At 43.7% G+C, this 12,867-nt stretch overlaps 1 protein-coding gene across 1 annotated transcript in view; it reads left to right on the forward strand.

Annotated features, from left to right (window-relative positions):
- Positions 1-12,114, forward strand: part of CD96 (CD96 molecule) — a 39,136-nt gene extending 27,022 nt beyond the window's left edge. The window contains exons 10-12 of the mRNA XM_081002731.1: positions 4,488-4,577; positions 8,082-8,205; positions 11,047-12,114. Of these exons, the coding sequence (XP_080858857.1) occupies positions 4,488-4,577; positions 8,082-8,205; positions 11,047-11,218 (386 nt within the window). The 3' untranslated portion in view covers positions 11,219-12,114. The remainder of the gene's footprint in view (positions 1-4,487; positions 4,578-8,081; positions 8,206-11,046) is intronic.
- Positions 12,115-12,867: the final 753 nt, after the last annotated feature.

Here is a 12,867-nt window from a genome sequence, read left to right on the forward strand (position 1 = left end):
CCTGGGGTAATTGTTCAACCTCCTCAAAACTTTCAGGTTCGCAATTTGCCAAACCAGCCCAAACACTAATAGCTTGGTACCTTTCAGGAGGTTTACCTTTGTTGGTACGCTTAGAACGCCTTAACAGTTCCTGCGATGTTCCTTCAGTTTCCCCCTCTGACCCAGAATCACTAGTCGTCACCTGTTTGTCACTAGTAGTTGTAGAACTTTCTGATTCTGACTTTACACGTCTCTCTTGCTGTACAGGTGAACTTTTAGAACTAGAAGATTCTGACTTTACAGACTTGGGTGAACTAGGCGATTTCTCACCCTTATCCTCAGACTCAAATTCCTCAGTCTGTTCTGGAACTAATACCTGCCCTGGGGCCTGAGTTTCATTGCTGTTCACCACATCAAATAGTATGTCAGGATTTCCATGAATTTTATTCCAACCATCCTGTTCACAAAATTCTGCACTTCTGCTGATTGTGATTTTCGTTTGATTGCCTTCTACATTCACAAATCTCCAACCTTTTGTGTTTGCTTGATAACCACAGAAAAACATTTCTTTAGACCTAGGATCGCCTTTCCTACGTTGTGCCCTAGGCACCAGCACATAAGCACGACATCCAAAAACTCTTAGATGATCAATTTTTGGTTTTTTCCCAAATAGCATGAAGTAAGGAGTGTTGCCTACTGTGCTATTGTACACTCTGTTAAAAGTATAATTCGCATACAGTGCAGCCTCAGCCCAAAAACGCTGTGGAAGTCCAGAATCAAACAGCAAAGCAGCAATGGCTTCCTGTAATGTTCGAAATTTTCTTTCAGCAACTGCATTCTCCTGTGGTGAATAGGGATTGGTAAGTCTATGAACTATACCTTTCCTTTTTAACCACGTCTCCAGCGTGTGGTTCACATATTCCCCACCACGATCTGATTGTATTTTACGTACCCTGGTGTCAAATTTACATTCGACTTCTTCAATCCAATCCATCAGGATGGAAGCTGCTTGTGATTTTTCTTTCAGAAAGAAAACCCAACTAGCCCTTGAAAAATCATCCACCAAAATTTGCATAAATCTCGCACCTCCAAGCGATTTGACTGGCATAGGGCCACACACGTCTGTGTGCACAAGTTCAAAGGGTTTCTTGCTTACTCTATCAGATCTAGGATAGTTACATGTCTTAACCTTAGCATGTTTACAAGCACAACAATCCAGAAAATTTGGACAGGGTTTAATGTTACACTCCTCAGCTAAATCTGGCATCTTGCTTACATACTTAAAGCATATATGAGCTAACCTTCTGTGTAGTAGATGTGCACAACCTGTATGAGGAGCCTTATTTACACACTTAGCTTGCGCTTCACCTGTTGAACATCTACCTGCTGCTAACTGCTCTTCATCCAGAACAAAAAGCCCATCCTCACAGGGAATTTTAACTAGCTCCTTCCCCTGTTTCGAAATGGTGCACACATCATTGTCAAACTCAACCTTAAAACCACTTTTTACCAGGCATGACACACTCAAAAGTCCATTCTTCATTCCTGGAAGAACAAAAACAGGAAGGTTAGTTTGCAAACAGTTAACATAAATTGTGCCTTTAAGGTTCATTTCTCGTTTACTATTGTCTGCTATAGTCACGGTTTTTGCAACTGGCAATGTCTTGCAGTTCATCAAGCGGCCACTAGATGTCGCTGGAACTAAACTGTGACTTGCTCCACTGTCAATTATCCACTTCAAGGTTTGTTGGCTCCTTTTAGGACTCTTTTGTGCTGCCATTGCAGATAGTCCCTTATCAGCACCTGCTCCCCCTCTGGATCGTTGATTCTTGTAGTTCTCACGTCGTCTTCCCCTGTAGCTCCGGAAACTGGCCCTGGACTGTTGAAATTCCTGTTGCTTTTCTGGACACTTTGCTATCAAATGAAACCTGCTGCCACATCGAAAACATGACTTGGTGGCCATAGCAGACACTTGTGAGGCTTCCTTACAGCTCTGCCTGCTAGTTTCCCCACGCTGGGAATTATCTGAACATCCAACCCTTGGGGTATTTGAATTATCAATACGTTTTCAATGATGTTGATATTCTTGCTCACACAATCTACCAGTCACATAATTCATATTCAGCTGGTCCTCTGGCAAAACCTGTAAAGTTAGTACTAAGTTTTCAAACCCTGCATGCAGGCTGCTAAGCAGAGTATAAACTTTAATATTTTCAGGAAAATTCACACCTAAAGATGACAGTCGGTTGAAATACTCAGTCATCTGTGACATGTGTTCAACCACACTATCCCCTGGCTTCAGTTTCAACTCATACAAAGCACGTATAATGTTCACCTTCTCTCCGGGCGTGGCTCTATGGTGAATTCGCCTAAGAGCTTCCCAAATTTCAAATGCAGACCTTAAATTTTCCACATGAGGTAATTGGGAATCGTCTATCGATACCATCAACATGCATCTAGCTTTAGTGTCCATTTTATCATGTTCCCTATTCTGAGCATGTGCAGCAGCCTGTTGCTCTGCTGTGGCATCTGCTGCAACAGCCACAAACGGCTTTCGCCTCTGGACATAGTCAGCCCACACTTCTTTGGCTTCCAACCAGACTTGAGCCCTCTTAGACCACTGCACGTAATTAGCAGAGTTCAACTTTGTAAAGGGAACCTGGAAATTTTCCACTGCCATTCTTGGGGTCTGCTGCTACTCCCTCTGTGTGCCCTTTCTTCTTTTTCCCCTTGGGATTTGTTTTACTCACTTTTCAGACGCCTCCAGCCTCCTCTGAAGCCTTTAAGAGCTGGATTTACGACCAAGCCGGTCTTCTCTCATCCGAAAGCTGCTTTCACTTTCTCTGCACACAATACAGCTGTAGAAACATAGAAGGATCCATAACCTAAGAGAGTTTGTGTACTGGTCCAGTAAACGCTTCCGCTGCGCCACCAGCAACAGCTCTCTTTGCAGAGTATTAATTAAGTCCAGTGCAGAGATTCTTGTTGCAGTACAAGCTTCAGAGTCTCAGCAGCAAAGAAATAACGACACAGGGAAGCCTGTCTTTCCAAAGACAGGTTTATTGCAGAAAGATAACAGAAATACCTCCGGAGCTTTCAGACATTTTTGCTTCACGCCCCATCGGCAGAGAAAACAAACACTCTTTATATACTGAGCAACTTAACAACTTAACGAGCTTGACTACTTAAAGTCACATGACATTGCTAACTTGCCAGCGTCTTAGGTTTCACACCCTAACAAAATTGACCTGTGCCTCCATGGACAGCTGCGAGTCCAAAATGATTCCCAGGCTGTGCACCTGGTCCCTCAGGGACCAGGGAGTCCTCCACACCTGCTCGCCTCCTGTCCCCCCGAAACAGTACTTCTGTCTTGTCAGGATTCAACCTCAATCAGTTAGCCACCATCCATCCTCCAACCTTGCATGGTGCAAGTGGAGTGGAAGAAGCAAAGATCACCAGTGTCAAAGCAATGATTCTTCAACATCAACTTAGTTGGACTGGTCATGTTGTGCAGGTGCCTGAGTATCATTTTCCAAAGCAACTACTCTATTCCAAGCTTAAAAATGGAAAGCGTAATGCTGGTGGTCAACAAAAGAGGTTTAAAGACTCTCTCAAGGCAAATTGGGGGGAAATGTAGTATAGACATTGACAACTGGGAAACACTGGCCTGTGAGTGCTCCATTTGGAGAACAGCCTTTACCAAAGGTGTCATGGACTTTGAAGATGCTCGCACTCAGGATGAAAGGGAGTAATGTGCTAAGAGGAAGGCACGCTTGGCAAACCTTCACCAGGATCAACTCCCACCTAGAAACCTATGACCCCACTGTGGAAGGACGTGTGGATCCAGAACTGGCCTCCACAGTCACTTACGGACTCACTGCTAAAACCGTGTTCATGGAAGACAATCTTACTCAGCTACGAGTGATCGCCAAAGAAGAAGAAAGAAGAAGAGGGAATGCATTAGATGTACACATGAAAGGGGTCACCTGAACACCTCTAGTACTAACCATTGATTTGGTAGTGTGTACCTGGTGCAGGGGCACTGGGTGTTCCTTATGGGTCTCCCCACTCCTTTGTGTGTGAGCAAGCACATACATAAAAATGAACTGCATGGCATCATATGCATTTGGATGCATGAAGGTTCAGGCACAAGTGAGCACAAAATGTGCAGCTAAAGAATGCGCTAATGCTTACATGTACAAAAGTTAAGGCAGGTACCTTAACTTACCATCTCCATGCTTTTTGTGTGTGTGCATTACTGAATTTAAGTGCCTGAAACAAAACAAATTAGCCCTTAATTATAACTCATTGAGGTGTGGTTGAGCTTTTAAGATTGTTTTATTTATGTTGATGCCAGTTTCAGCCCTTTTCAAAGTGGAAATTATCTAGTTGGCTACAATTTTATCATCAAGATAAACAAAAGGCTAAGATGGTTAACATTTCAGAATAGGAATTTAAAGTTTCTGTAACATATCATGTGGGGATCACTGGGTTTTTGGTTTTTTAAGGTGATCTATCCACCAGAAGAGTGACTGAAGAAACCTCTCTGACTAGCCATGATAATTCATCCACAATAAAAGACCAGTTTAAAAGTACAGGTGAGTTACTGTTTCTTTTTTAAACCTACTTCATTTGGGCCCAGATCTAGTAGGTTTTCCAGTGCTGCTTCTGGTAACATGTATCTCTTAGGTGAGAGAATTATATGAAGGGGATTCATGTTTAAATCCTACCCTTCAACCCTCAATGATAATGATTGTTATTTATTATCTATCTGTCTATCATCTATCTATTACCTTTATCTTCCAAGGATCTCTAGATGGTGTACATGGTTCTTCTCCTCCTCATTGCATCCTCACAAAAACCCTGTGAAGTAGGTCAGGCTAGGAGATGGTGACTGGCCTGAGGTCACCCAGTGAGCTACATGGCTGAGTGGGGATTTGAACTCTGGTCTCCCAAGTCCCAGTCCAACACTCTAACCATTACACCATACTGGCTCTCCAGCACAACACCATTAAATCTAACAGTAAGAGCATTCAAATGGCCTTTTCTATGCATACATGCAATGGGTGGAGGGAGGACCAGGTTGAGCCTGTTGTCTCCACCTCCAGTACCATGGGTTCCATATCCCTATCTTCTTTATCCGGGATGCAAGTGGTGTTGTGGTCTAAACCATTGAGCCTCTTGGGCTTGCTGATCAAAAGGTTCAAATCCCACCGATGGGGTGAACTTCCCCTTGCTCTGTCCCAGCTCCTGCCAACCTAGCAGCTTGAAAGCACACCAGTGCAAGTAGAGAAATAGGTACCACTGTGGTGGGAAGGTAAACAGCATTTCCATGTGCTCTGGTTGTCGTCACGGTGTTCCGTTGCACCAGAAGCAGTTTAGTCATGACCTGGACTTTCCACATGACCTGGAAAGCTGTCTGTGAACAAACGCCGGCTCCCTCAGCCTGAAAGAGAGATGAGAGCCACAACCCCATAGTCGCCTTTGACTGGACTTAACCATCCAGGGGTCCTTTACCTTCTTCTTCTTCTTCTTTTTTTTACTTCCTTGTCCACATGCTCAGCATAGAGTTTGAAACGGGAGCCCACATGAGTATAGCTCATGGGCTCTCCATTCAGTTAGAAACTGTTCACAGGACAGCTGACTGGATGGCAAGCCCATGCTCATACAGTTGTACATACATTGGCCGGCTTTCCTTCAAATGCCACACATGGACATCAGAGGGTGATGGTACCAGCAGAGTGTGCACTATTGGGGGTGCGGCCACATATTAGATGTCTGCATGGAGTGGGCTGTTTGAACACCACCAGTACTAACCATTCATTTGGGACTGTAGATGTGGTACAGGGTGGCGCTGTGGGTTAAACCACAGAGCCTAGGACTTGCTGATTGAAAGGTCGGCGGTTCGAATCCCCGTGGCGGGGTGAGCTCCCATCTTTCGGTCCCAGCTCCTGCCCACTTAGCAGTTCGAAAGCACCCCTAAGTGCAAGTAGATATAGGGACCGCTTTATAGCGGGAAGGTAAACGGCGTGTCCGTGTGCGGCGCTGGTGCTGGCTCGCCAGATGCAGCTTCGTCACGCTGGCCACGTGACCCGGAAGTGTCTTCGGACAACGCCAGCTCCCGGCCTCTTGAGCGAGATGAGCGCGCAACCCTAGAGTCGGTCACGACTGGCCCTGACGGGCAGGGGTACCTTTACCTTTACCTTTTATGTGGTACAGGAGCCGTGGGTGCTCCTTATGAGCCGTTTTTTACTGGGAGACCTAATATGTGTGTCACAGAGCACATGCAGAAAAATGAATAGCACAGAATCTCATGCAAATATTGCTCTTTCTAGATATAAATCTGTGCATAAATTGCCCTTTCTTAATCAGGAAACGTGCTATTCTTGGTCCGTTCTTTTTAATGCATACTGATTATGTATGTGTGTGTACATTGTACAGCTTTTATGATATTTTTGAATGGTTATACAACAATGTACTCGGAAGAAAAACAAATAAAACAGCCTAACAAAAGTCAGTGAATGCAATCAAATAAGCCCTAAAAGTGGCACAGAGCAACTCTAAGCATATCCGCCAAGAGCAATTTCATAAGGCTGAAACATACATCCGGTGAACCGACAGACAATTTGAGACACAAGCATGTGTTTGATTTTCTTATTTTGACTCAAATTAAAAATCCTCAGTGACCATTATGCCATGGTACGTGCTCCAGAGAAACATCTTACATTTGCCTCATTTCCTTTTGCTAGAAGTAACAGCCACTAGTTTGCATATGTCAGTGTCTCACAATGACATTTATAGCCACCTGAGCAGTCATACGAAACTAAATTAAGCTTCCTGTTCTTTGCTCTTGCCTTTGCACCATTCGCTCCTCTGAGACCCATCTGAGAATTTCTGTGTGGGCAGAAAGGGCAACGCCAAAAATATAGGTTAGAGCAGAGCAGAGATAAGCAAAAGCCTCTATTTTCCCCTTGTCAGAGGACAACAGGCAAAGGAGCGCTTGGACAGCTCCTCCCAAATGCTTCTATTGACATAGATGTGACATACATGCAGTTGCCCTGAAAGACCAAAACTGCAGGATGTGGCTACTCACATCCTGAGTGGGAACTAGTTGTTCAGAGCTCAGAGCTATTTTTTATTGCTTGCTAGCATGCTGCAAGATGCTGGTTTTGACTGTGAAACTGCAAACCATTGGGATGGTTTGCCTGCTTAGAAACAGAACCTTTTGTCCTATCACAAAAGGTGATGGGACGAAAAGGACAAAGCTCAGAGGGAGAGCATCTGCTTTGCACCCATAAGGTTGCAGGTTCAATCCCTTACATCTCCAGATATGGCTGGGAGAGACCCCTGTCTGAAATCTTGGAGCGCCTGTACCATCAGGATAAGGCTTCCTTGATCTTGACAGTACTTCAGACAACCATGCGTCTCAAGCTTCTGTTTCACAGAGCTAACTGGCACTTCTACCTTTCCAAAGCTGCAAGGATTGAGATGTGTATTAATGTGTCAATCAGTCAAAAACAGATATGGCTGTCGCAGCTTCCAGGGTCGCCTCCAGACTGTCACTGTTTTGTGGAAGGGATTCGTTTGCATACCAAAAATGCAGATTTGTGAAATTAAAAAGGATTAAAGTACCCTATCACAACAAATCTGCTTTAAAAAAGAAAAAGAAACCCAGACATTTTGCTGTAAGGGAAGTGACAGGGAAATGCACTAGAAATAGATAGTGGTTGGTTGACAGGAAGTCGTATAGCCTCTGCACAAACACATCAGAAGGAATGCTCATTAAATAGTGGACATTGCATAACCGTCATGCATGCATTGTGCAATCAAATAAGAATGAATGCTCAATTAACAGCTCCGCTAGAGGAACCTCAAAATCATAGCCCCTCGGTTACCAGCTGCTGTGAACAAGCGCTGCTGCCTTACTTGCAAGCAGCAATTTCACACAATTTGTTTCTCATTGTGACTACCAGTTACAACTCGCATGTTGACAAGAAAAATGTATTGTCTGAATCAGCCCTTGGTTTAGAAATGGGAGAGGAGAAAGCAGCTGTTTGAAGTTGTATTGTTTTTGCCTATGATAGCTGGGGTTCTTTTTTCAGGTACTGCAACTAGTCCAGGAAAGACTTCCTTCCCCTGGCCAGCAGTTGTAGCCGTTCTGCTTCTCTTATGCACATGCTTATTCATTTTGGGAGTCAGAAAATGGTGTCAGTATCAAAGAGAAATGTAAGTAGTACATGCCCGCCTGGCATTTTGCATGCTAATACAAAATGTGCTGTTGTGAAATAAATCCCCAATGAAAGCACTCCGAAAGGGCCATAGCTCAGTGGCTGAACAACTGTTTTGCATGGAGAAGCTTCCAGGTTCAATCCCCAGCCTCTCCAGGAAGGGCTGAGAAAGACCCCTGTCTCAGAAACCTGGGGTAATGGTGGCAGTCACAGTGGACAATAAGCTAAATGGACTAGTGGTCTGACTCAGTATAAAGCAGCTTCATGCATGCCTGCGATTTGCAATCTGATTAGAATGGTGTGTAATTTAGCATTCTTGAAATTGCAGTTGCTGAGCCTCATTGATCACAGTGGGACTTGAGCATGTTCAGTGCATCTGCACCGATTTGCATAATGCAGGGTAGCCAAGATGGCACCCTTCTTCAACATTGCTGGACTACAACTCCCATCAACCCCTGAATATTGGCCATTCAGGCTGAGGCTGATGGCAGTTGGAATCCAGCAACATCTCAAGGCATCACACTGACTTGCCCCAGTTGGGGGCCGCATCACAATAAAGAACTGGAATACAACAAGAGTGGTGCTGTGTAAAACCTTGGCTAATTTCTTCAGACACCATCAGAATCACAGATACTTATTGAACATGGCGAATAAGAGACAAAACTACTTTTCCTGCTGGCATCCCGATTGAAACCCTCAGCGTTTTATGTACTCACATGTACACGGAAGTGTGAGGCATCATGCAAGCAATTCCAACTCCTGTCAACTGTAATTAAGTGTAACGTTTTGCATAAAAGAGACAGCCGTACTATTTGAAATGGCTGGTTGTGTCTTTTTATATGTCTATCCATGACCTCCGCTATTGTGCAGGACCAGGACAGGATTGGGGCAAGTCATAATTATAAACCAGACTACTGCACTATGCTCTACATGGGGCAGCTCTAGAAGATGACTTAGAAACTTCAACTGGTCCAAAATGCAGCAGTCAGATTGCTGGTTCCATTTGGAACTGACATAGACCCTATTTTTAAAAACAGCTGCATGGATTATCAGCTCATTTCCAGACCCAGTTCAAGGTACTCACCATTAGAGAACCCCAAACAGCTTAGTTCACAAATATCTGAAATACCACTTCCTTCCCTAGAGACCTTCTCAGATGTTAAGATTGATAGTTCCACTGCCCTCAGAAGTTTGGGAAGGAGGGGTTTCCACTGCCCTCAGAAGGTGTCCAGAGAGGGGTTTCTCTGTGACAGTCCCTAAGCCGTGTAGTTCCTTTACCACAGAGGTGTGCCTGAGTAGTTTCTGTCTTATGCTGAAGATGCACCTCTTAGCCCTGGCCTGACACTTGAGATTTAACAGATTTGCTTGTTCTTGATATTATTTATTTATTTATTTATTTATTTATTTATTTATTTATTTATTATTTATACCCCGCCCATCTGGCCGGGCTTCCCCAGCCACTCTGGGTGGCTTCCAACAAAATATTAAAATACAGTAATGCGTCAAACATTAAAAGCTTCCCTAAACAGGGCTGCCTTCAGATGTCTTCTAAAAGTCTGGTCGTTGTTGTTCTCTTTGACATCCGTGTTGTTCTCTTTGACAATCCGTGTCCAGGGCAGCTGTGTACCAGCTCCATCTGGTACGTAGGTTGAGACCCTATCTGCCCGCGGACTGCCTCGCCAGAGTGGTGCATGCTCTGGTTATCTCCCGCTTGGACTACTGCAATGCGCTCTACGTGGGGCTACCTTTGAAGGTGACCCGGAAACTACAACTAATCCAGAATGCAGCAGCCAGACTGGTGACTGGGAACAGCCGCCGAGACCATATAACACCGGTCTTGAAAGACCTACATTGGCTCCCAGTACGTTTCCGAGCACAATTCAAAGTGTTGGTGCTGACCTTTAAAGCCCTAAACGGCCTCGGTCCAGTATACCTGAAGGAGCGTCTCCACCTCCATCGTTCTACCCGGACACTGAGGTCCAGCACCGAGGGCCTTCTGGCGGTTCCCTCACTGCGAGAAGCCAAGTTACAGGGAACCAGGCAGAGGGCCTTCTCGGTAGTGGCGCCCTCCCTGTGGAACGCCCTCCCACCAGATGTCAAAGAGAACAACAACTACCAGACTTTTAGAAGACATCTGAAGGCAGCCCTGTTTAGGGAAGCTTTTAATGTTTGATGTATCATAGTATTTTAATATTCTTTTGGAAGCCGCCCAGAGTGGCTGGGGAAACCCAGCCAGATGGGCGGGGTATAAATAATAAATTATTATTATTATTATTATTATTATTATTATTATTATTATCTGGTGGGAGGGCGTTCCACAGGGCGGGCACCACTACCAAGAAGGCCCTCTGCCTGGTTCCCTATAACTTGGCTTCTCGCAGTGAGGGAACCACCAGAACGCCTTTGGTGCTGGACCTCAGTGCCTGGGTAGAACGATGGGGGTGGAGATGCTCCTTCAGATATACTGGACCGAGGCTTGCATGCTCTCTGAAGGAGCACATGCATAACTTGGGGCTAGCCTTCAATGTACCTTTGCCATCAGAGACCTAAGTGACCTTTGTGGTTAGAATTATCAGCACTGTCTATACCCATCTCTGGACTGGAGTAGTCTGGCTAATGTAGTCCATTCATTGGCAACCTCAAAACTAGATTGCTGTAATCTGCTCTATGTGGGGCTGCCCTTGTATATTGCCCAGAAACTTTATGTATGAGGCCGTTTTCTCCTCAGAACGATGACTTCTTAATTTTGTTTACCTTCCCTACCATTTTATTGTGTGTTGCTGTTACGTTTTGCTGTGTATTATTTTTAAATACACTGGGCGCTGTTTTTTCATTTTAGTCTGAACAGACCGCCGTCTTTCAAGCCGCCTCCTCCTCCAGTTAAATACACCTCTATACAAGAATTAGAGGGAATGTACTCATCGTGCAATGAACAGGAAAATGGGCCTGAAGCTTTCCGGGATGATTCGAGTCTTTATCGTATGACCCTTACAGGCATACAGTGGCAGTGAGCCACATGGAAATTTAGACTGCTTAAACCTGCATGGATGCGAAAGCTGCAATATAGCATAACTACGTGGTCAGAAAATAATACAAATATTGAGCAGCTTGTGGAGGAACCATGAAGTGGTTGTGTTGCAGGAAGTCAAGTATAAATCAGAGCTAAGTGTACCATCCATATCATATCCATTCTACTTTGTTTGGATTCAGTGCATAGTAACGGCAGCGTCTCTGAAAAGCGCTAACATCAGAATTTGAATGAAATCATTGCCAGGTGATTTCCAGATCTCCTTATCTCTAAGCTTGCCTTGTGATTTTGAGATTTTAAGAAAAAGGGGGAGGGAAACAAATGAAGGTTGGGCAGATACATATTTATTCTTCCTTCTTGTTTGTCCCATGATTTGGAAAATGCCATAATTATGCAATCTGCGAGGCATTTGAGAATCAGATTTTTAATGTAGTTTTCGTGCAATTTTAAATTACCCTTGTATTTTGATTTTCCAAACACTTTCTTGTGTATGTTTTTAAAGGCACTTTAGGATAATAAACGGCTAAAAAATAATGCTGTAGTAACCATGGAGGACCAGAAGGTGGCTCTGTAGGCTTAATTTTTGCATATAAAATGTTTCCCATAATATGGTGATAACCCAGAATGTAAACAGCTGCTAAATCTGCTAATATGCAATATGTTTCAAAATAAGTGATTTGTGGATATAAACAGAGATATGTAGGCTGAGTAGTTGACATTTTTCTTCTTTTTTTTAATGTACGAATTTAAACCAAAGATGAACAATATCCATACCAGAATTTGCCTCTGATTTTCTGTCAACAGTAGCTAGACTTTTGTGAACTTCATATCTGAAAAGCTCTGATACTAGGATGCAAATAAAATATTTGCCAAATGGTTTCCAGATCTCGTGATTGCTAAGTTTATTATCATCATTTAAAAATACAATTTAAAATAAAATTAAATGAGTGCTAAATATTAATGGATTTATCCTTTTCCCCCTAACCACAGTTCATGTATGTTTGCTATAAGGTGGAAAGTGATACTGAGTTTGCGATCCTCATCTCACCTACCTGGGAGTAAGGCTCATTGAATTCAATAGGACTTACTTCTGGCACGATTAGGCTTATGCTGTTAGGAAGTCTTGCAGATGGATAGATTACCTGATTTTATTTAGGAGACTTGAGATAAAGTCACCCTGAAATGGTTTAGTGATTCATCTTTAAGGAAATATGAAAGCAGCTGCCAGTTTAATTTTAATCATATTTTGTGTCTGTAGAGCTCAGTCGGTAGAGCATGAAACACTTAATCCCTGGGCTTGAGCTGCACGTTGGGTGAAAGATTCTTGCATTTCAAGGGGTTGGACAAGATGACCCTCGTGACTCCAACCCTACAATTCCATGACTCTGTAAGTGTTTGCATAAAGACATTCCATCAGATCACTCATATTTTCAAATGACACAGAATACTGAGCCTTCCAGGGTTACTGGTGTTCCAAATCCAGAAGGTCAGAGGGAGGCCGGCCCCTCATATTCTGTGATATCCCATGATTAGTTACTGTTTCTTAGAAAGTTACTGGAGGTGGGGTCATAATTTGGCTAAAATTGGAGTAGGGAGCCAAGAAATATCATTAAGGGCCATCACCTTTAATCT

This window comes from Podarcis pityusensis, assembly GCF_964106645.2.
Source record: "Podarcis pityusensis genome assembly, chromosome: 4".
NCBI classification, from domain to species: Eukaryota; Metazoa; Chordata; class Lepidosauria; order Squamata; family Lacertidae; genus Podarcis; species Podarcis pityusensis.